General features: G+C 62.6%; 1 protein-coding gene across 2 annotated transcripts; it reads right to left on the bottom strand.

The window, feature by feature from the left end:
* Positions 1 to 120: 120 nt before the first annotated feature.
* Positions 121 to 23,155, bottom strand: CDH15 (cadherin 15). Of its 2 annotated transcripts, XM_050773181.1 has the most exons (14): positions 23,032 to 23,155; positions 14,918 to 15,076; positions 14,138 to 14,293; positions 9,785 to 9,929; positions 8,255 to 8,415; positions 7,324 to 7,452; positions 6,659 to 6,844; positions 4,473 to 4,726; positions 3,494 to 3,636; positions 3,067 to 3,306; positions 2,533 to 2,772; positions 1,968 to 2,104; positions 1,661 to 1,819; positions 121 to 729 (listed from the first exon to the last, which is right to left on the bottom strand). In XM_050773181.1, exons 1-14 carry the CDS (start codon positions 23,071 to 23,073, stop codon positions 529 to 531), a joined length of 2,352 nt encoding a protein of 783 aa, XP_050629138.1. In that variant the 5' UTR covers positions 23,074 to 23,155; the 3' UTR covers positions 121 to 528. The 2 variants fall into 2 exon arrangements, with proteins under 2 accessions (XP_050629138.1, XP_050629139.1); XM_050773182.1 differs by lacking the exons at positions 121 to 729; positions 1,661 to 1,819 and having other exon boundaries at positions 2,082 to 2,163.
* Positions 23,156 to 23,574: the final 419 nt, after the last annotated feature.

The raw sequence follows: 23,574 nt of genomic DNA, 5'->3' as shown, positions 1-23,574 counted from the left end.
AGCAGGGTGGGATGGGGGCCCAGCTCTCAGGTCCCTGCCAGGCCAGGCCTCACTGGCCCCATCCCCTTCATGGTCAGTGTGGCACTGGGCGCCCGCCCCACATGAGAGAGACTAGCATGGTTTTCATTCAGATTTACCCAGGAGGTTTCTGTCTTTCGTACAAAGATGAGATCCACTGGTAGGAGGCAAAGGTGGGACTAGGGGGGTGACCCCCATGGGGCCGAAGGAGAGAAACTCTTCCCACCCCGGTAGGAAGGGTCCTCTTCCTGGCTGCCCCATCCACACTCAGGTTCTGCCCCCAGACTTGGGCCCTCGCCTGCAGGAAGGAGGCTGCCCCAGGCCCGTGGGGGTCAGGCCCGGTGACCTCAGGCTGCCTCTGCAGGGGCCAATGCTGCCACGCGGCTGGGGAGTGGCATGTCCAGTTGCGCCCCAGGGTCAGGCTGTCCGGCCTCTGTGTCTGGGTAGAGGTGCCCTGGGAGAAAGACCCTCCCTGGCCCAGTGGTCCCATCTGGCCCCTCGCTCCGACCCTCATGGGTGCCCGTACATGTCTGCCAGCCGGGCGAAGCGGGGCCCCCAGTCCCTGAGGTAGTCGTAGTCTTGGTCCTCATCGCCCTGGCTGGACAAGATGGAGCTCAGGGTCCCCGCCACCGAGCCATCACCCTCGTAGTCATAGATGAGGGCTGTGTCGTAAGGCGGCACACTGGGGTCACTATCTGCAGCCTCCAAACCCTGCAAAGAGGCCCGGAGAGGTCAGGATGCACGGAGGGGCCAGCAGGTGCCCCACCGCCATGGCCACAGCCCAGGGCAAAGTCAGCTCAAAGCAGAGGCTCAGGAAGGGGAAGCTGCCTATGTCCGGGGCGAGGTCTGAGGGGCACAGCAGACCTGAGGGCAAAGCGTCCTGAGGGCACAGCCGCAGGATCGTGAAGAGGGGGCCGTGGACTGCCCCTTCCTCAGGATTAGGCCAGCAGCCAGCCCGTCCCCCAGGGCTCTGCCCCGCCCCAGCAAGGTGGGAAGGGGTTGCTCCCCATCACCCTGGTCTCCTCATCCCAGCGGCCCCTGTCCACTCAAGGCAGAACCTGAACCTCCCGGACACCTCCATCCGCAGGACGGCCCGCCTGCCTTTTGGAGGCTCTGTCTGCACATCTGTCCTCTCAGCTCATGGGGACACGCAAGCTCCTAACTGGGGGTGTACACCTTCGCTGAGGGCTTTCTCCAAGTCAGGTGCTACAGGTGCAGAGGAGGGTTCCCTGTGCACCCCCCCACCCCAGATTTCCCATGTTCATGTTCACCCTGTGGACCTCAGGGAATCATTAACACTGCATCCAGAGGGGCTCCTAGGGAGGCCTTGATTCCGCTGAGAGCCACTAAAGCCCAAGGGGTGCTCCCGGGGCTCCCCCACCCGCTCCACGGTGGACACAGGGCAGTGGATGGGTCTGTGGCCACCGCCACTCCATCCATGCAAAGACCTGCATGGTGGGTGGAAGCTGAGGCCCAGTTCGGATGGTGGTAGTGGGGCTTCCACACTCCCGCCCGCACATCATCTTGCCCTGCGGTGTCCTTGGGTGTCGCATAAGTGCATGCATGTGCAGGTGTGTAAATGTGCATATGTGTGTGCACCTGTGCGTGCCAGTGTGACTGGGGTGTCCCCAGGAGCACCTACATCACTGATGAAGTCGGCGATGTCCAGGGGGCTGGTGGGCAGCGCTCGGGGTGGCTGGGGGTGCAGGCGGCTCTGTGGGGCATCTCTGCGAAGCGGCGGCGGCCCCAGAGGCAGGCTCAGCGCTGTCGGGTGACGCAGCTGGCTGATGTCGTAGGCGTCCTGTGGGCGAGGACGTGGAACAGAGCCAGGCATCCCTCGGGTGGCCCTGGTGGAGGTCTCAGGTAGAGGCTCCTGGCCAGCTTGTTGTATGAAGGCCCGCGACCTGGTTTCCTTGGGGACCCCTCCCCACCCACGCCTGCCCCCTCACCTGGTCCTCCTCCCCGCCTCCCTGCTCATCGTAGTTGAGGACATTGTCTCGAAGGTCGTCCTGGGGGCCGTGCAGCAGCCCCTTGCCCCGCGACTGCTGCCGGAACCGTGCCCGGAGTGCCACGAGCAGGACTAGCACTGGGGAATGAGGGGACGCAGGCTGGGGCCAGGAACAGGACGCGACTTCAGGGGCCGGGCTGCGAGGGAGGTGGGAAGAGGGGGCGGGGCGGGGCAAAAGGGGGCATGGCTGGTGACCAGGGAAGGTGTTGAGGGGGCGGAGCTTGGGAAAGGGCGTGTCTGGCATGGAGGAGCCGGGTTGGGGAGGAGGGGGCGTGGCTGGCAAAGACTGGGCGGGGTTGAGTGGAAGGGGCGTGGCTGGTAATGAGGGTGGGGTCGGGGAGGAGGCGGGGCCGGGGAGGAAGGGGCGTGTCTTGTAGTGAGGAGGGCGGGGTTAGGGAGAAGGAGCCCGAACTGGGGAGGAAGGGGCGTGGCTGGTTAGCAGCGGGCGGCCTGGGGAGGAGGGTCCGAGGGTCTGAGGGTCCAGGTGGAGGTGGGCGCTCACTCACCCAGCAGCAGGAGGGCGCTGGCCAGCACGATGACCAGTGCGCCCAGGCTGAGGCCTGTGCCACCCGCCAGCAGCGCGGAGGCCCCCGGCAGGCAGACGCCGTCCTGGCCGCAGCGGCACACGGTCACGTTCAGCGGCTGCTCGCGCTGCTGGGGCGGCTGCCCCGAGTCCCGGAGCAGCAGGCTGAGGCGGTGCAGGCCTTCGGGGACCTGGTTTCGCGGCCGCAGGCGCGCATGGCTCACTGCGGAGGGCGCCCGTGGTGAGCGAGGGCCCCCCGGAGGCCGCCCCTACCTCGCCTGTCCTCCTCGCGCCGAGACAGGGTGGGGAATCCCGAGATCCCGGGCCTGGGTTCCCCCCACCCTCCTCTGTCCTCTGGGCGCGATAAGTAACCCTGCCCCGCACGAGGATGCAGCGGGTGGCGGGGGGGGGGGGACCCTATTGCAGGACCACGGGGTTGCACGCCCCTCGGCCTCCTGCCCCTGGTACCAGGCCGGAGTGTGGGATCCGGGGAGCGCGACGGTGGGGGAGAGCGCACCGTTGACCTGGCTGAGGCTCCAGTTCCGGCCGAGCTCTGGGAGCCTGGGGCTCAGCTGGAAGTGGAAGGGGGCCCCGTGGGGGGGCAGGTCCTCATCCGTGGCGCCCAGGAGGAGGCCGGGACCCTGGTGCGGTTCGCTGCACAGGCTGCCTGGCGGCGGCAGGGCCAGTACGGGTGCGTGGTCGTTCACCTCCAGGATCTCAATGGACAGGGTGCCGGTGGCGGTGCGGGGCTGGGGGGCTGCAGGCGAGAGGGCTGTGGCTCGGTGACCCCACCCCAACACCCCAGCCCGCCCCACCAGTCGGCTCAGAGGGGTGCGCAGCTCTGAACCCCCGGGCAGCAATGGGCAGAGCCCTTGGACACCGGCAGGGGTGCTCAGCCGGGACAAGGCCGGGTCAGGGAGCCCCAAGCCAGCCGCACCGCTCACCGTCATCCTGGGCCAGGACAATGGCTCTGTACCAGCCGCCCTTGAGGAAGGGGGACGCCGGGCTTAGCACCCGCTGGGTCTGGATCCGGCCAGTGGCTGCGTCCACTTGCAACCAGTCTTCCGGGTCGTAGTCCTTGGAGTAGCTGACACAGGGGAGGGGAAGAGTGGGATCTGAGTTTATCCCTGGGCCCCACAGGTGTGGTCAGGTATGGGTGCATGACATGCACTGCACACACACACAGGCACACACACACCTACCACATGCATGCACACATGCACACACTACACGTGTACACACACACCCTTCCATGCACACGCATGCACACACATGTATATACCACATACACATACATGCGTATGCACAGCACACACACATGCACATATATACCCATAGACACTCTCACACCTTGCACAACCCTCCCCCACACCTATACACCACACGTATGTACCACACATGTGCACACACGTATGCACACACACATGTACACACAACCCATGTGCATATGATGGGAGCTGCAGTCACTGGCACCTGTGAGGTGAGGAAACTGAGGCTCAGGGAGGGCAGGCAAGCTGTCCAGGGCCCTGAGACAGAGTGTGGCAACCTAGTTAAGCCCCAGTCGGTGCTCGCCCTTCCTGGGCACCACGGACACAGACAGGGATTCACAGGGCCAGGCTTGGGGTGAAATGAGATGTGAACGGCCAGTCTCTTGGGAGCAGGGGCCTCCGGGGATGGACACGGCTGGCAGGGACAGACTGTGGCATGCACAGGCTGGAGCCGGGCCTGCCCTAGGGGGTGAGGTTACCCCAACATGCACACAGGGGGATGCTTGGGACTCGAGACCCTCCAGACCTTCAGGAACCCACACCAGCAAATGGCCGCTACACCCTCTGACCCTCAGAGCCCAGGGGTCAGGGGCACCCGAAGCAGGAATGGGGCCATTAGCCTCCTCTGCCTCCACCGGTGCCTCAGGATCCCCACCTGAGCCTCTGCAGCTGCTCTGTGTCAGGGTCCCAGGCAGAGAAGATGGCCACCAGAGTGCCTGGGGGTGCCCCCTCTGCTAGACTGGTCCGAAGTGGGTTCTCCTGGAACACGGGGGGCTCGTTGGTGTCCTGCACATGCACGCGGACCTTGGCCTGGCTCCGCTCGGCCCTGGGGGCAGCTGCCTGCAGCGGGGCCTCATTCTGCACCAACACTTTGAGCTCGTAGTGTTCACAGCTCTCATAGTCCAAGGCCTGAGGGAAGGAAGCACAGCCCGTCACTCACCCAATGCAAGTGTGGGCACCCGAGGGTGGGTGCCATGGGGGAGCCACTCCTTGGGTCTGTCCAGAGCGCCTGTACTTTCCTTCTGCCCCTTTTTAACCTTGAAAAAACAAATTATGCAGGACGAGAAAGCACAAATAATATTATTAAAATGCTGGTTGTGTGTGGTGGTGGTTGGGGAGAAGCCCAAGGTCCAAGCACACGCTCTGCAGGGGTTTCAGCGAGGGTCGTGGGGGGGATGTCGCCAACCCCTGCAGTCACTTGATTTTAAATAAAGGAGATTAGGCTGGGCGCGGTGGCTCACGCCTGTAATCCCAGCACTTTGGGAGGCCGAGGCGGGCGGATCACAAGGTCAGGAGATCGAGACCACGGTGAAACCCTGTCTCTACTAAAAATACAAAAAACTAGCCGGGCGAGGTGGCGGGCGCCTGTAGTCCCAGCTACTCTGGAGGCTGAGGCAGGAGAATGGCGTGAACCTGGGAGGCGGAGCTTGCAGCGAGCCGAGATCCGGCCACTGCACTCCAGCCTGGGCGACAGAGTGAGACTCCGTTTCAAAAAAAAAACAAAAAACGGCCGGGCGCGGTGGCTCAAGCCTGTAATCCCAGCACTTTGGGGGCGTCAGGAGATCGAGACCATCCTGGCTAACACGGTGAAACCCCGTTTACAAAAAAAAAAAAAAAAAAACAAAAAAAAACTACATAAATAAAGGAGATCATCCTGGGTGATGTGGTTTGGCTTTCTCCACTCAGGTGAAGGCTTTGAGAGCAAAACTGCATTTTCTCTGCCTGGAAACTGCTGCGTCAGCTCCGGCCTGTGGTCTGCACCTTAGACCTGCCCAGCCAGACCTCAGCATCTCATGAGCCCGTTTCTTGCAGTCCATCTCTTGCTGTGTCAGTATCTAAATACATCCACATCTACACGTGCATACATATCTGTGCATGTGTCTCCTATGGCCTCTGTTTCTCTGGTAGAACCAAGACTGACACAGGTGTGCAGCTATGTTTTTGTACAGGAAAACTTTTTTTTTTTTTTTTTTTTTTTTTTTTTTTTTTGAGAAACGGAGTCTCGCTCTGTAGCCCAGGCCTGGAGTGCAGTCTGCACCAGCTCACCGCAAGCTCCGCCCCCGGGTTTACGCCATTCAGCCTGCCTCATGAGCCCGAGTAGCTGGGACTTACAGGCGCATCGCCACCTTGCTGGCTATTTTTTGCATTTCTTACACGTGCATACATTTTGCGTGTTATCCAGGATGGTCTCCTCCTGACCTCGTGATCCGCCCGTCTCGGCCTCAAAGTGCTGGGATTACAGGCTTGAGCACCGCTATGTTTTTGTACATGGATTTCATAGGAAAGGGAGGAAGGCCGGACAGAACAGACCGGTGTAGGGCGTCCCCTGCCTCTGGCCCTCAAGCCCCATGGGTAGCATGGCGTGGGACCCAGTCCTCAGGCTGGGGGGCCCCATGCCCTTCCACACTCTTTTTTTTTTTTTTTTTTTTTTTTGAGACAGAGTCCCGCTCTGTCACCCAGGCTGGAGTGCAGTGGTGCTATCTCAGCTCTCTGCAAGCTCCACCTCCTGGGTTCACACCATTCTCCTGCCTCAGCCTCCTGAGTAGCTGGGACTACAGGTGCCCGCCACCACGCCCGGCTAATTTTTGTATTTTTAGTACAGACGGGGTTTCACCGTGTTAGCCAGGATGGTCTTGATCTCCTGACCTCGTGATCCACCCGCCTTGGCCTCCCAAAGTGCTGGGATTACAGGCCTAAGCCACTGCACCCGGCTGCCCTCCCCCACTCTCTCTCACCCAAGGACGAACACAAGGCCCCAGCTGCCCAGGGAATGTGACCCTGCCGGGAAGGGGCTCGGACCCCAGTGGGAGCATCTGTGTGTGCCAGCTGGGGGCCGCTCACCTTCACAATGGACAGAACACCCTCATTGGTCTTGGGGTCCGTGCGGATGGTGAACTGCCCATCGGGGTCGCCTTCCAGGATGGTAAACCTGGCCACCCAGTTGGGGGAGCCTGGCAGGTCCCTGTCCTCCACCTCCAGGCGTCCCACATCCACTCCGCTGATGGCCTCTGTGGCCTCCAAGAAGAACTGGTGGTGGGGGGGATCCCAGCCCCAGTTACCAGCAGGGCTGGGGGGAAAGCATGGGTGGGGCCCTCAGGGCCCTCAGCTCACCCACCCCTCCCACCCTCCCTCCTGCCTCCCAGCAGGAACGCCCTCCCTTGCTCCTGCCAAAGCTGCCCCCCAGGGGCCCCCATGGTCCTCAGGTCTGTCTGTGTGAGTCACTGCCCCCCAGGGGCCTCCATGGTCCTCCTCTGTGGGCTCAGCTTCATGCTCCCTTCCCATACAGCAAGGGCCGGAGGGAGACTTGCTCCCCGATGCTAGATGGTCCCAGAGGGCCCTACGGGCTGCTTCTCCCCAAGGGCCTCTCTCCCAGCTCTGACTCCATTCACATGCTGCCACGCACCACCCCCGGGCCCATCATGAAGCCCCCTGCCTTCTGCAGGAGCCCAAGAAGGGAAGGCAGCTCTAAGCAGGGGCTACTTTTGAGGGAGGGACAGCAGCAGCACCTCGTCCCTGGTGAACTCGGGGGCATTGTCATTGATGTCATCAAGGGTGATGATGGCTGAGGCAGTGGCTGTGAGGCCATCTCCGGACATGTCTGCCACCTGCAGGGTCAGATTGTACACCGCGACCACCTGGGGATGTGGGGTACAGGGTCAGAAGATGAGGGCCCAGGTGGGCCACATGGGGACTGGTCAGGGGCGGGAGCCAGGCCACCTGGCCAGCTCAGTTCCTACGGGAGCGCCCAGTGGGTGTTGAAGACCCCAAATGGCCCTGAGAATCCTGCCCTGATCCTAAGTGCATGCGGCTGTGGTGCTGCCCCAGCCTATGGCGCTGGATAAGCATTTACAGAGCACCTACTGTGCGCTGGGTAAGCGTTTACAGAGCACCTACTGTGCGCTGGGTAAGCGTTTACAGAGCACCTACTGTGTGTTCAGTGCCTAGCATACCAGTGAGCTTGGGACCCTGCCCTGGGGAGCCGTGGTTAGTGGCAGGGACAGAAATGGACAAAGACCACATAATACAGTGTAACCAGGAGGGCTTCCCAGCGGGGCTGACTCAAGGGGGGTCTTTGGGGAGCACAGAAGTCCGAAAGCAAGGGGCAGCGGGGGCCCTGACAGAAGGAGCTAGTTACTTACTAGCGGGGAGCTGTTGCCATGAGGCTGAGAGGGAAGGGGCTGCTTGGGGAGCCCTGCCCTGTGCCGGGCCCCTCACGCTCTACGTGGACCAGATCCCTCCCACCTGGGCCAGTGCGGCTCCTGTCTGTGCATCAGTGGGTTCACCCCACGCCATCTCCTTGGGAGCCAGGGCCACTGCCAGCTCTGCAGTGACGGTAGGGACAGGAGTGTCTGGGGTGGGCAGGCTGGGGGCAGAGGGACCCACAGGAGATGGGCTGCTCTGGCTGTGCGGGGTGGAGCTGCCGGGGTGCCACCTCACCTCACGGTCCAGCCCCACTTGCACGGTGCGGATCTCGCCTGTGAGCTCGTCGATGCTGAAGAGCTCGGGGCCGCCCTGCTGCAGGATGGAGAACCGCAGTGCCGCGTTGTCTGTCTCGGGGTCGTCGGCATCTGTGGCCTCCGCCCTGGTCACATAGGTGCCTGGGAAGCACAGGGAGGCATGAGGGTCAGCGTCCACAGGGCCGATGGGCTGGGGGCATCGTGAGGGGCACGGGGGCACCTCGTGTGCACAGGCTCCCTGGTTCCAGCACGGCTTGACCCCAGATGGGGCAGTCAGTCCATGCTGCTGTTCGCATCACCAAGGCGGCCTACACGCGGCAACCCCCAAGTCCAGATGCTTCCCGCTGCCCCTGAAGTTCACCACGCCGTGTCCAGGCCACCGATGTGGTGGAAGCCTTTTGCCCGGCTTGTACTGTTTATGGGGTCGCAGCACAGGAACATAGGATGCTCCTGGGACAGGTGCTGGCTCCTGTGCCTGGCCGGTGCAGGGGCTGAGCCCAGTCTGAGGGTCAGACTGGGCTAGCTAGCGGGGGGCCTCCAGGAGCTGCTGGCATCCAGGGTGACAGAGGACTCATGGGCAGGCTGAACAGAGGATGCACGGGCAGGATAAAACAAGAGGACACACGGCAGTTGAGCGGAGGACGCACGCCGCGTCTGTGTAGGCCAGAGCCCCAGCCCCACCTGCTGTGGGAAGCAGCACCCGGGAAGGTGCTGCTAGAGGAGGCCACATGTGGTAGGGCTATGCTTCACCTCCCCCCCATTTCCCTCTCCTGAGATTTAGATCTGACTCCTCTGGCAGCTCAGGGGGACTGAGCCACCGAGGTGGGTGGGAAGCACAGGCTTCGGACCACACTGGGGAGCAGCTCCTGGACGGCTGTGACCCCCCACCCGGGACAGCTGGAACCAGGACGTGCTGTCTGTCACCTGGGACAGAACGAGGCGCGGAGGCCGTGCCACAGACACAGGAAGGAAACTGAGGCAGGCTATGAGCCTCCAAGCTGGAGCCTGGGCCAGGCCTGGCCACAGTCCCTGGTAGCCCCAGACACGAGGGGGCCTGTGTCCTTCCGCCAGGTCTTTACCATGGGCCCCCAGGGAGGTGGGAACGAGCCCGTGACTGGGGCTTGCAGGCCAACCCGGGTTTGGGGTGAATCACAACCAAGGGATGCCTGTGGGTGCTTCGGACCCTGCCTGAGTGCAGGGTGAGCATGGGGTGTGCTTGGCTCCAGATGCCCCCTCAGCAGGAGGGAGAAGTCATTTGCTTTTGGGGAGAACAGGACCCCTGAAAACCCTCCACTCCCAGGCGCAGATTTTTGGGTCTGAAATTTATATTGAAATGGGAAGTGGCTTGAGTCGACCTGTGGAAACGGACCTTCCTCAGAGACCTGCTTACTTATTTTTAGACTCTCCGAGGGGCCTCTGAAATTCTTGCTCGAGGGACATCCTGGATTTCTGGCTTCGCAGAGCCCTTCCCTGCAGCCCCTCCCGGCCCGGGGCCGCCGTCCTGTCTCACCTGGGGCTGCGCCCTCCAGCACGTGGCCGGTGAACGCCTCCTGCAGGAACGCTGGCCGGTTGTCGTTCTGATCCACAACTACAATCTCCAGGTCCGTGGGGTCCTCCAGGGTGGATCCTCCCAGGTCCAGGGCAAACGCTCTTAGCTGTTCAAACACAGAGCAAGGGCTGGCTCTGTGGGCCCCAAATTTCTGTGGCTCCCATTAGGGCCATGTGAAAGAGACAGCATGTTCAGACTTTGTCTCCAGCTGGAAACACCAGCTTAAACAGGAGAGAAACAGCACAGCGTGGGGTGTCTGTCACAGTGGCTGAGAATGTCCCTGAACGGGAGCCACCTTCCCTTAGCAGACAGAGCAGGTGCCATTTTCCCTGCTTGCCTTGGCTGCCAGGAAGCTCACAGATGCTTCATGTGTGACTAAAGTAAGGCTCTCAAAGGGTTCTTTTTTTTTTTTTTTTTTTTTTTTTTTTGAGACAGAGTCTGGCTCTGTTGCCCAGGCTGGAGTGCAGTGGCCGGATCTCAGCTCATTGCAAGCTCCGCCTCCTGGGTTTACGCCATTCTCCTGCCTCAGCCTCCCGAGTAGCTGGGACTACAGGCACCCACCACCTCGCCCGGCTAGTTTTTTGTATTTTTTAGTAGAGACGGGGTTTCACCGTGTTAGCCAGGATGGTCTCGATCTCCTGACCTCGTGATCCGCCCGTCTCAGCCTCCCAAAGTGCTGGGATTACAGGCTTGAGCCACCACGCCCGGCAGGGTTCCTAATCTCTCTCCCTTTCTCTCTATGGTCTTGGTTCCTCCTGAAGTTTTTTTTGTTGTTGTTGTTGTTTTATTTTTAGATGGAGTTTCGCTCTTATTGCCCAGGCTGGAGTGCAATGGCGTGATCTCAGCTCACTGCAACCTCCGCCTGCCAGGTTCAAGCGATTCTCCTGCCTCAGCCTCCCGAGTAGCTGGGATTACAGGCACACTCCACCATGCCCAGCTAATTGTTTGTATTTTTAGTAGAAATGAGGTTTCATCATGTTAGCCAGGCTGGTCTCGAACTCCTGACCTCAGGTGATACACCTCGGTCTCCCAAAGTGCTGGGATTACAGGCGTGAGCCACCACGCCCAGCCTCCTCCTAAAGTTTAATTCCCCTGTGCACATGACATTTTAAAGGCCTCCCATCCTTTTGGAGAATGGGCACAATTACAGTTTCCAAGTGAAAAATACTCTCTAATAACATTTGATGTAAGGGATCAAAGGACTGGTTCTCGAAGTCTAAAGGAAGATTCGGGGCAAATGAAAGGAAATTTTGCTTCCTGCAAAGGCAAAGGCAGGAAGCATCCTTTCCCCACATCAGGTACGAAATTACTTTTTCTTTTTTTTTTTTTAAGACAAAGTCTCGCTCTGTCACCCAGGCTGGAGTGCGGTGGCGCGATCTCGGCTCACTGCAAGCTCCACCTCCTGGGTTCATGTCATTCTCCTGCCTCAGCCTCCCGAGTAGCTGGGACTACAGGCGCCGCCACCACGCCCGGTTAATTTTTTGTATTTTTTAGTAGAGATGGGGTTTCACCGTGTTAGCCAGGATGGTCTCGATCTCCTGATCTCGTGATCTGCCCGCCTCAGCCTCCCAGAGTGCTGGGATTACAGGCGTGAGCCACCACCATGCCTGGACTTTTTTTTTTTTCTTTTTGAGATGGCGTCTCGCTCTGTTGCCCAGGCTGGAGTGCAGTGGTGTGATCTCAGCTCACTGCAACCTCCACTTCCTGGGTTCAAGTGATTCTCCTGCCTCAGCCTCCCCAGTAGTTGGGATTACAGGTGCATGCCACACCTGACTAATTTTTTGTATTTTTAGTAAAGACAGAGTTTTGCCATGTTGGCCAGGCTGGTCTTGAACTCCGGACCTCAGGTGATCCCCCCGCCTCGGCCTCCCAAAATGCCAGGATTACAAGCATGAGACACTGCGCCCAGCCCAAAATGACATTTTGGAGAGGGCAGACTGGGGGTGGGCAGACTGGGGGAGGGCAGGCTGGGGGTGGGCAGGCTGGGGGGGGGCAGGCTGGGGGTGGGCAGGCTGGGGCTGGGCAGGCTGGGGGAGGGCAGGCTGGGGGTGGGCAGGCTGGGGGAGGGCAGGCTGGGGCTGGGCAGGCTGGGGGTGGGCAGGCTGGGGCTGGGCAGGCTGGGGGTGGGCAGGCTGGGGCTGGGCAGGCTGGGGCTGGGCAGGCTGGGGGAGGGCAGGCTGGGGGTGGGCAGGCTGGGGGAGGGCAGGCTGGGGGTGGGCAGGCTGGGGGTGGGCAGGCTGGGGGAGGGCAGGCTGGGGGTGGGCAGGCTGGGGGAGGGCAGGCTGGGGCTGGGCAGGCTGGGGGAGGGCAGGCTGGGGGAGGGCAGGCTGGGGCTGGGCAGGCTGGGGGCTGGGCAGGCTGGGGGAGGGCAGGCTGGGGCTGGGCAGGCTGGGGGTGGGCAGGCTGGGGCTGGGCAGGCTGGGGGAGGGCAGGCTGGGGGAGGGCAGGCTGGGGGAGGGCAGGCTGGGGCTGGGCAGGCTGGGGGAGGGCAGGCTGGGGGAGGGCAGGCTGGGGGAGGGCAGGCTGGGGCTGGGCAGGCTGGGGGAGGGCAGGCTGGGGGAGGGCAGGTGCCTGCAGGGAGTATAGATGGGGTTCTGGGCTCCAGGGCTCCCTCCTCTTGCTCCCACTGCCCTGTCTTCTTCTTCTTCTTTTTTTTTTTTTTTTTTTTGAGACAGAGTCTCTCTCTGCCACCAGGCTGGAGTGCAGTGGCAAGATCTCAGCTAACTTCAACCTCTGCCTCCTGGGTTCAAGTGACTCTCCTGTCTCAGCCTCCTGAGTAGCTGGGACTACAGGTGCATGCCAGAATGCCCAGCTAACTTTTGTACTTTTTAGTAGAGACAGGGTTTCACCATGTTAGCCAAGATGGTCTTGATCTATTGACCTTGAGATCTGCCTGCCTCAGCCTCCCAAACTGCTGGGATTATGGGCATGAGCCACCGCGCCCAATCCTCTTTTCTTTTTCTTTCTTTTTTTTTTGAAACGGAGTCTCGCTCTGTCACCCAGGCTGGAGTGCAGTGGCGCGATCTCGGCTCACTGCAAACTCTGCCAACCGGGCTCACGCCATTCTCCTGCCTCAGCCTCCCGAGTAGCTGGGACTACAGGCGCCGCCACCATGCCCGGCTAATTTTTTGTATTTTTAGTACAGATGGGGTTTCACCGTGTTAGCCAGGAGGGTCTTGATCTCCTGACCTCATGATCCACCCGCCTCAGCCTCCCAAAGTGCTGGGATTACAGGCGTGAGCCACCGTGCCCGGCTTCTTCTTCTTCTTCTTCTTCTTTTGTTTTTTGAGAGAGGGTCTTCCTCTGTCACCTAGGCTGAGCACAGCGGCGCAATCACAACTTACGCAGCATCGATCTCCGGGGGGATCCTGGCACCTCAGCCTTCCAAGTAGCTGGGACCACAGGCATGCAGCAACACTGCTGGCAATTTTACCGTTTTTTAAAATTTTTGTAGAGATAAGGCCTCACTTTGATGCCCAGCCTGGTCTCAAACTATTGGCTTCAAGCAATCCTCCTGCCTCGGCCTCCCGAAGTGCTGGGATTCCACGTATGAACCACTGCGCCCAGCACTCACTGCCCCTTCTCTCAGACCTCAGAATCCCAGGGGCATCAGTGGTTTCTTCCCTGACTAATCCCACTCCCGAGAACAGTGGCGGCCACTGGGATCAACATTATTTTGGGGCCAGGCGTGGTGGCTCCCGCCTGTGATCCCAGCACTCTGGGAGGCCAGGCACGGTGACTCATGCCTGTAATCCCAGCACTTTGGGAGGCCAACACTAAAAATACAAAAATTAACTAGGCATGGTGGTGGGCGCCTGTAATCCCAGATACTCAGGAGGCTGAGGCAGGACAATCGCTTAAACCCGGGAGGTAGAGATTGCAGTCTGTTGAGATTGTGCCACTGCACTCCAGCCTGGGTGACAGAGTGAAGCTCCAACTCACAAAAAAACCCCAAAAAACACTATTTAGAGATTCTTCACGACGTTCCTGAGCTCCCAGGACCAGTGCGGAGCTGGCTGTGGTGGAGCCACAAAGCTACAGCGGCTGCAGCGCGCTCCTCCCGGGCAGAACCACGCCGCTCCTCCACGGGACCTCTGTCTGCCCTCCAGTTAAACGGGAACATCACCCTAAACAGCTGCCTCCTCAGGCTGCAGGGCCTTGGTCCCAGACCCCTGTACCTGGCCCCTCACTTAAGGGTGCCTGGATCTGGCCTGAAGCCCACCGAGCTGGAGGAGAAGTCTGATGGGGAGGAGGAGTACTGGATTCCCACCAGGCCTGCTTGACGGGCACAGGCCGGACCGCACAGATCCGTACCCTGAAGCGGTCGGTCTTCTCACGGTCCAGCATGGCGTTGAGGAACACCTTCCCCGTGAACTTGTCGATAGAGAAGACGCCCCGGGGCTCCTCGTCCACGCCGGGCCCCTGGATGCTGTAGATGACGCTGCCCAGCTGCTGCTTGTCTGACTTGATCTGTGGGGCAGGAAATGGGGTTGGGGAGAGCTGCTGCGGGCGGGGGCCTCTGCCCTCTCTGCAGCCCCTCAGGCCCCTCCCTGGCTGACAGCAGGGCAGGTCGAACCCTCCTAGGACTGGAGGACGGAGCCTGGTACCCAGTGAGGAGCTGTGCTGGGCTGGGGACAGCTCAGCTTGTGGCCCCAAGGGTGCCCCGTCCTGCAGCCTCATTTCAGGCTCAGCCCCTGGTGTCCTCAGGGCCCTGGTCTCTGGGGCGATTTTGGGTGTGTGAAGCTGACACCCCGCAAGGCAGTTCACCTTCACCTCCATCTGCTCAGCGTCGGCAAACACGCAGACAAAAATCACGCCCGAGCGTGCAGCCTAACGTGGAATGTGTCCACCAGAGGTGCACGTGGGGTGGGAGCAGCTCTGGACTCCCCTGAGACCTGGGGCAAAGGGAAAGGTTTGAGCCCTGCTGTAGACCCAGGTTGGAAGCCCAGAGCCCTGGCAAGGTGGGTGAGTCCTGCCCCAGCTCTGCCCTGAAATGGGGCCCCGCTGGCTCCCTGGAGACCTTTAGGGAATGAGGGAGGCCCACTGGGGACCAGCCCACCCCTTCCTCCCCTCCCGCCCCCTCCACCCGCTCACCTGAACCAGGGGGTAGGGGAGACGCTTGTGGTTCTCGGATACACTGATCGGTGGGATGACCCAGGCCCTCCGCACGCGGCTCGGGGCAGGCGCCCGGCGCCAGGGGTACAGGGTGGTGGGCCTCCTCTGTCCAGGAACCCCCAAAGACAGGCAGAGGCTCTGCAACAAAGACAGATGCGTCCCACAGCACTGTCTCCCGGAGCCCTGGGCGGCAGTGTGCAGCTGGGAGCTGTGGCTGGTGAGGAGGCCACAGGGCACAGCTTCCCTCGGCCGGCGAGTCAGTGCACATTGGCGCGCTGCGGCTTCCACACACAGGGCTGCGTCACACGACGGCAAAGGCACGTGGGCCCCACCCCCATCAGGCTGAGCTGGGGCCTTGGTGGCCACACCCCAAGTACTGGCCCTCAAAGCCCCGATCCAGCTGCCCCCGAGTTTCCCACGGGGCCCACGCAGCAGCCAGGCTCTCTGCAGCCCCTGGCGAGTGCATGTGGCCGCTGGGAGGCAGTGCTAGGGTTCCAGGCGTCTGGCTGAGAGGGACACCTGAGATTCACCCAGCGGGAGCACAGCCTCACCCCAGGTGCCAGGGTAGCCGTGCACACAGCAAGCCCCTGGGCCAGCCAGGGCTGGGGAGAGCGTGGGGGTCCTGACTCCGAGTGACCCTAAGAAACCAGTGGCGGTGCCCGTGGGCACGGTGGGCTGGCTGTGGAGGGTCCCGGGGAGTGGCAGGGGAGGTGCCTGCGGGAAAGTGCCCATCGCCCTCCACCTCTTCAGGCACTTTGTAGGAACGGACTCCCAGGATGCGAGAGTTCAGCTCCAGTCCATCCAGAGCAGCTAGAAATGTATCCCCAGTTTGTACAGTGGCCCCCATCTGGACCGCGCTGGTCTGTCAGGACCCACTAGGTCAGGGCTGGGCAGTCAACGCTGGTGGTGTGGGTTCCTGAGACCGGCTGGGCCGGGGCCAGGGCTGCCTCGGTGGGGCTTGTTGTGGCTGCACAGCTAAGAGGGACATGGCTGGGGACAGGGGGCAGCCCCACCCCCAGCCTTGCTGCTTTCTCCCAGAATGGGGTACCTCGGTGCAGTCTTCACCTCTTCACCCCAATACTTCAGCTGCTGGGACCCTCCCTGGTGTGCCCATCTCCTCCTCTCCCACATCGGGGGCTGGAGTGCACTGTTTGTAATGCACACAGGAAGCCCCAGTGCTCGGGGATGAGGCCTGGGCAGAGCGTGGGGCTGCAGAGGGAGATGCCGTGCACCCCACCCTACTCCAGGGCTGGGACGACCCTTGGGCCAGTCAAGACCCCAAAGTGGAGGCAGCTGCCCCCAAATTCTCCCGAGGTCCTGACGGTCAGCAACTTTTGTGACCACAGATGGCCCCACACCCACCCCTCAGATGGGGAAACTGAGGCCTAAGAAGGGACCCAAGTCAAAGAGCCGGGTGGGGAGGGGCACTCGTAGTGACCCCAAAAGCACATCCTGAATTTTCCTGTTTTAAAAATGCGGTCACCATACCCAGCTCCTAGCCTGAGCCTTGGGCCTTGGGCCTGAGCCCTGGCCTCCCAGGGTGCCTGGCCCCACCTTGGTCAAAGGGAAGCTTAGGGTTCTGCCTGTGCTGGGACCCCCAGGACACCTGTGCTTGGGACCCCCTGAGCCTGGGGAGTTAGTGTTGCTGGATGGGCTGCATGGCTTCTTCCTGAAAGACCCCGACCCTGAAGCACAGCCTGGCAGAAGCTGCCACAACTGACAGGACGTGGCTCTGGGCTGACCCCACTTGGCTCGGCACAGACATGGGGGTCACCCCTGAGCTCCCGGGTCAGGCTGATGCCTGGTGCAGCTCATGGGGGCACAGAGTCCGCCTGGACTCGGTGAGGGCAGGAGGGGCCGGGGCTGGGGGAGAGGCAGGGGAGAGGGACGTGAGGGAGGAGGAAACACGGCTGCCCCCTCCCCATCCCCTGTGCCCTGGGCCTGGCTAGGAGCTGTCTGTGCACCCCCCAGTCCTGGGGGTCTCCAGGCTCCCGGCCCTTCTCTTGGCTGACCCTCCTCCCCGGAGGCCCCCTCCCACCCAACAGTGCTCTCCTAGCTGCCAGAATGTTCTAGATCTGCATCATCCAAGACCCACAGGCCACAGGGGACTGCTGAGCCCTTGAAATGTGCAAAAGCGAGGAGCTGCGTCCCCTTTCGTCTCGCTGCGGCTAAGGCCCATGTGTGGCCAGCACCCAGCCCCACACGCCAGTGCTCACAGCCTCAATCAGCCTTGGCGAGGGTCTCCCGACCTTCCCAGCCCCTCACTGCAGGGCTGTGTGGGTGAGACACCTGAGACCCCCGCTCACCGCGTGTAACGAGGGCGTGGCATCTGCATCGTCCCAGAAATGGAGGCTACAGAGGAAGGTGCTGAGTTGGGGTGGGCAGGGTGGGAAGCTTCCAGGACCCTGTGGCCAGGGTTGTGGTGGGGGTGGCAGCAGCTCCCCAAGGCACAGACCCTAATGCAGAGACAGGGCAGCCTCCTGCACCACCCGGCTGGGGAGGGGGACAGAGACCCCCTGCCCCATGCTGTGCTCTCTGGGGCACCCCTATCCAGGACAAGCCCTCAGGCTGCTGGGTTGCCATGGGGGCAGGGGGATGGCTGGGAGGTGCGGGGGGTCCTGGGCAGGCGATGGGGAGTCTGGGGGCAGAGCAGGCCCCAAACACCACCCACCACACACAAACTCCTCAGCTCCCCTTTCAGACAGGGCCCCCATCTCAACACCACCATCTTCACGGCCTGCTCCTGAGCTCCTTCCTCTGGACAGCAGGTGGGCTGGGGTCTAGGGAGGCTCATGGGACTCCCCAGCTGGCACCAGGTCCTGTGCCTACCACAGGGGTGTGCTGGTCACGCCACGCCAACACCTAGAACAGCTCCCCACATTGTGCAAGTGGAGGGAGCGCTGAGTCAGCCCTGGTAAGTGGGACCCTGCACGGGAGGCCTCACCCAGCTCCCCCCTGGAAATGGAGCACTGAGAACTGGGGATGTCAGAGCTGGGCAAGCCAGGCCACCCCTCCCCCGCAGAACCACAGACCTCCACGGCTACTCTGGCCACCACGCCACTGCTGGCTCTGAGGCTGCCCGCTCTCCTCAGCCCCGCGCCGATGCCTCACCCCCGCCGCCAATGCCTCACCCTCCAGTGTGGCCCGCCGCGGTGGCTCTCCTGCTGGCTTTGCTAACACAGTGAAACTTCATCTAGGCAGGGGCTGGGACGTGGGGGCAGGTGGCCTTGAGACCCGGGAGCGGAGCGGCTAGGGGCTGGTACTGCACTCCAGTGGGCGACAGAGCGAGACTCCGTCTCTCAAAAAAAAAAAAAAAAAAAAAAAAAAAAAAAAAAAAAAAAAGAGAGGAGGCAGCGGCTAGGGGCTGGTACGTCTGAGTGGGCAGGGGCCGGGAAGGAGATGTTGGCATGGCCAAGAAGCCTGTTAGGCTGAACCTCCATTAGGCTTGGCCTCTGTCCTCCACCACTGGCAGCTTACCCCGTGTGGACGAGCAAGGCCCAGGCTGCCCATCTGCCCACCCTGAGATGAGGCATTGGGGCCTCTCACTCTGTGTCCTGTCCCCAAGGCTGGCCCAGTACACAGAGGTCCCCACAGGCAGTGGCAGCAGCGTCCAAACCAAGGCCAACGTCCACGGGGTTCCTGGCCCTCGGCCAGCAGGACCTGGGCCCCTCCATGGTCTCCTGGGAGTCCAGAGAGTAGCACACACTTGGGCAGGAAGCAGGGAGAGGACGGGTGGGGGCTCCTCAGTCTCCCAGGCGGGGGACCCTGCCGGGGAAGCTCTCTGCCAGCTGACAGATGGCGGCCCTGGCCTCAGAGCCTGCCAGCGCCCACAGAGCACAAGCCACTTCCAGGGCAGGGCAGGTCCTGCCAAGTGGAAACCTGCCTGCCCAGCATGGGGCCTTCATCAGCCTCGGTGGGCACAGGGTCTGTTTCCGGCCCTGGCTGTGCAGCTTTGCGCTGGGCCTTGCCTCTCCCCCTTTCCCTTGGTCCTCCCAACCCCCGGGAGCCTGTGGTGGTCCCCTCATCTCCCAGCTCTGGGCAGAGCCTGAGGCGTTTGCCCGAAGCCACACAGAGCCAGGAGCCACATGGGGTCTGAGACCCAAGCCAGGCTCTGAACCACATGCTCTGAAGGAAACCCAGCCACAGAGCCACGCCTGCCTTGGGCTAGGCCTGGGCATGAGGCAGGGAGACCCCAGGCTATAAGAACCCCACATGGCTGAGGGGAAGGGGCCACCCCCACCAGGGCAGAAGTTTCCATCTGCTCCCTGCCCAGCTGCCACCAAACCTGGGCCGGCCCTGTTCCCCCACCCTCCAGCTGCCTCCATTGGAGACCTTCCAGTCACACTGGGCCGGGTGTGGTCAAGGCAGAGGCTGGGACTCCTGGGCCCAGGCCTGTCCACAGCCTGAGTTCACCAGGTCACAGCGGCCGCAGTGCCTTGGCAGGGCCCACTTGCCCAGATCACAGCCGGTGTGGGTGTGGGTGGGCAGGCAGGCCGCGGCCCACTTCCGGCTCTCCAGTTCTCAAAGCTGGCTCTTTGTCTTCCCACCCCACCCCTGTCCCAGAAGACGTGGCCAGGGGAGGGAGGGCCTGGGAGCTGTCTTGGGGAGATCGGGACATCCGGTGCCCAGGACAAAGCCACATCAACACGGCCAGCCCACAACCCTGCACCTGGGCTAGGGGACGCGAGCACCCTGGGAGGTGGAATTTGTGGACACCTGTCCACTTCTCTCTGTCTCCCACCCAAGCCAAGCAAGACCAATGGACATTAGTGACTTGCTTCCCCACAGTGGTTCCCCAGTGACACCCCCAAGCTCATCCTTGACTGGGCCCTTAGCCAAGAACCTGGAGGGAAACATCTTGAAGCCCTTGAGACGTCTGGGGCCACCGCGCTGGAGCCGAGCGCCTGGGACTTCACGCCTCTCTTAGGGTCTGCTGCTCGCCCGACACTCAACCCCAAGGGGCTGCTGCGTGAGAAAGGCCCCCGCATGCACTGAGCGCTCGCTAGTTACAAACACCACTGCCGGGCGGGAACGGGGTTTACGGACACCACTGCCGGGCGGGAACGGGGTTTACGGACACCACTGCCGGGCGGGAACGGGGTTTACGGACACCACTGCCGGGCGGGAACGGGGTTTACGGACACCACTGCCGGGCGGGAACGGGGTTTACGGACACCACTGCCGGGCGGGAACGGGGTTTACGGACACCACTGCCGGGCGGGAACGGGGTTTACGGACACCACTGCCGGGTGGGAACGGGGTTTACGGACACCACTGCCGGGTGGGAACGGGGTTTACGGACACCACTGCCGGGGTGGGAACGGGGTTTACGGACACCACTGCCGGGTGGGAACGGGGTTTACGGACACCACTGCCGGGTGGGAACGGGGTTTACGGACACCACTGCCGGGTGGGAACGGGGTTTACGGACACCACTGCCGGGTGGGAACGGGGTTTACGGACACCACTGCCGGGTGGGAACGGGGTTTACGGACACCACTGCGAGGTGGGACTGGGGAGAAGTTCTGGGGCCGACCTCACACTCCTGCTCACCCGATTTTCCAAGGAAGGGCGCTGTGAGATTCTAGGAACACCCTTGGTGGGCACGTGGGTGGGTTTGCCTGGGAAGGGTGTGTGAAGGCCCCTCAAGTTTCTCAGGCTTCAACCCCTCCCCCAGGCTGGAATCTGGGGCCACCCCGTTCCTGGATGGCCAGGCATGCCAGGAATGGCCCCAGCTGTCGGCCTGGCCCAGAGCAGCTGGAGCATCTTCTCTGGGCCCCACCCTCTCTAGCTGCTGCAGGCTTCAGAGAAGGGATGTGGAAGAAGAGGCGTGGAGGCAGCTGTCCCCTCCAAAGCACAGTGTCTGGGGCTGTCCTGCCGCTGTGGGAAGAACAGTGGCCTGGGAGCCACTCCCCTTCTTGGCCTTGGTCACAGTCACCTGAGCTAACAGTCTCCGCCTGGCCCACAGGGTGCTGCTGACTCTCTCCCAGAGACCAAGGGGCTCCCAAAACCCAGATGCAGAAGTGGGGCCCTTCCCAGCAGGCTGGGGCTCTCTGTGAGTCCGCAGTGCTGCCCCAGACCTCAGCTGCCTCCCAGCTGGCGTGAGGTCCCAGGTGTAGAACCAGCAACTAGGGATGGTGTGGGTGCAGCAGGCTTGACGGGCCAGGTCTGAAGACACAGAACCTCCCTACCTCCCTCCAGGTGGGGCTGAGTGAGCTCAAAAATCAGAGGTGGCCCGAGCAGGGGAGCAACTCCTCACTTGGAGAAGGCCCTGATGGGACCACGCTGCCTGCCTGGGGGCTCACCAGGAGGCGGCCTGGGACCCCTAGGCTGCCCAGGAGAGCACACAGTCCTGAAAGCTGAGCCGGTGGGGGAGGCGCAGGCAGGGTCCTGCCATGGACATATTTTGCCTCACAGTGGAGTGAATTTGAGCTTTGGCTATAGACCCCTTGCCAGCTGGCCCCCACCTCCACCAACTCCTCCAGCCTCCAGCTGTCGGCGGAGGGGGCTATCGTCCCCCAGCCCTGGGGGAGAGAAGAAGGGATAGTGAGAGGGGAGGCTTCTGGGGAGGGAGAGGTCCTGCCTGCCTCCCCACCTGCCACAGAGCCCCCCAGGGCCTGTTGAAAGGCAAACACTCCCAAATCCAAAGGAAGAGGTCTCAAGGAATGTTTTCACAGGCGCCAGCCTCCCCACCACCATGCCCCGGGTTGGGGTGCCAGGGAAGAAACGCTGTCCCCAGGGCAGGTGGAGAAGGGCCCTGGAGGCATGGAGCCCCCCAGGCTGTGCTCCCCGGCAGAGGGCTGAGGGGTGGTGAGCCTGGCGGTGAGCACGCATGCTGAACCACTCTCTCCCCCCACCACTGTCTCCAGTTGGGGGAGTGGGGGGGTGGCAGGAGCCGTGGTGCCCCTCAGGGACAGCTGCTGGAGGGTCTGGCTGGCCAGGCGCCTGGTCAGCTGCCAAGGGCTGAAATTGGAGCCAGCTGGAGCCAGGAGGCCTGTGGGAATGAGGGGACTCAGGAAGCCCCTTCAGTGGGGGCTGGGAAACGAGTGGCTTCCCTTACTCACTGTGTCCAGCACTCCCTCACCACCCTGGGACCACAAGAGCAACGCGTGCTGTGAGTGCCGCTAAGCCCTTTATATGTGCATTCTCTTAAACTGGCAAGAGGCTGCCCTCTTATACCCAGTGACGTCCCAACCACAGCCAGCTGTGCCCCAGCCCAGTCCCTGGGGGCTGAAGCCACTGAGGCCACATCCTCCATGTCCAGGCCCCCCTAGGGGGTGAGGAGACGTGGCTCCAGCTAGGCAGGACCCATGGCGGGTGTGGGGGGCCGAGGCCTGGGCTTCCTTCCACGCTGGCTTTCTCCCATGTTGGAGAGAACACAGTGCCAGTAGTCCAGAGAAGATTTTTAGAGGCAGAGTCCAGCAACCTCTGGGGGCCGGGCCCCCAGGCCTGATCACCCCAGGCAGCTGCTGCAGGGGCCCAGGTGAAGCCCAGGAACCCAGGGCTGCCACACACCACTCGGCAAGGTCCTGTGTGTGGGGACCTGGCTCAGGCTGGGCCCTTCCAATCGAGAAATAGCCCTGAGTGTGAGTTCCTGGGGGCAGGGCCTGCAGCCACCCCTGCTAGACGGGAACTTGGGGTGGGGGGTTTGGACACCACCCAAGACTAGCCAGGGATCATGTGCCCGCCGCAGGGAGTCCCTATGGAAACCTGGCCACCAGGGCCCCCAGACAGGGGCGCTCCTGTCGCTCCCGCCTCTCTCTGCTCCACTCAAGACTGGCAATCCCCCGACCCCGGCAGGGGTCCCTCCAAAGACAAGGCACGGCCTGCTGGATAGTCCCTGCCTGACCCCAGCAGGACTCTGCAGTCCTGGGGGTGAATCCACCAGGTGGAGGGTTTGGTTGCACTCACTCCCCACAACCCCGGGAGTGCGCCCCCAGCCCAGGGACCCACCCGGGGCCACTCAGCTCACAGGTCCCCAAAGGCGGCCAGGGCCAGTGGTTCTGGGGGAGACCTGTGCGGCTGCAGTTGACGACACTGTCCCGCAGGGCCTGGGGAGGCAGCGGGGACCCGCGCAGGTGCGGATGCCTTACCTGGGCCAGCAGCCCGAGGACGAGGAGGAGAGCGGCGTCCATCGGGGCCGAGGCGGGAGCGGGGCCGGAGTGCACCCGCGACCCGAAGGAGCGAGTCCCGGCTGAGTGACAGCGCAAGTGCTCGGGGCGGGCCAGGGCCAGAGACAGCACGTGTGAGCGGGGCGGGGAGGGGCGGGGCGAGGGCTGAGTGACAGCACGAAGGAGGCCTCTGACGGGCCGAGGGCCGGCCTGGGCAAGCCTAAGGCTGAGTGACAGCATGTGGGCAGGCGGGTGGGGCGGAGCCTCTGGTGGGCCAGGGCGGGGCCGAAGGCTGAATGACAGCGCCTGTGCGAGTGGGGCAGAAGGGGCGGGGCTGGGGCCGAGGGCTGAGTGACAGCGCAGGTGCGCCTGCGGGGCGGTGACCGCACGTGGCTGGTGGGGCGGAGCCAGAGGAGGATGGGGCGTGTGGGGCGGGGCCGAGGGCTGAGTGACACCTTGTGAGCGTGCGGGGCGGAGCCGGGGCGGGGCCGAGGGCTGAGTGACCCCGCGTGCCGGGCTCTGGCG

This window comes from Macaca thibetana, chromosome 20, assembly GCF_024542745.1.
Source record: "Macaca thibetana thibetana isolate TM-01 chromosome 20, ASM2454274v1, whole genome shotgun sequence".
NCBI classification, from domain to species: domain Eukaryota; kingdom Metazoa; phylum Chordata; class Mammalia; order Primates; family Cercopithecidae; genus Macaca; species Macaca thibetana.
Note: the sequence above shows the minus strand (reverse complement) of the source record. Positions and strands in the feature narration are given on the sequence as shown.

What these genes read in the sequence shown, in the direction of transcription:
- CDH15 (XM_050773181.1), bottom strand. Translation starts at nt 23,073, where the DNA reads ATGGACGCCGCTCTCCTCCTCGTCCTCGGGCTGCTGGCCCAG. An exon ending in AGAAGACCGACCGCTTCAGG is followed by an intron (nt 9,930 to 14,137) that starts GTACGGATCTGT and finishes GTGTTTGAACAG; the next exon opens with CTAAGAGCGTTTGCCCTGGA. An exon ending in AAGTGGGGCTGGACCGTGAG is followed by an intron (nt 7,453 to 8,254) that starts GTGAGGTGGCAC and finishes CCACATCCCCAG; the next exon opens with GTGGTCGCGGTGTACAATCT.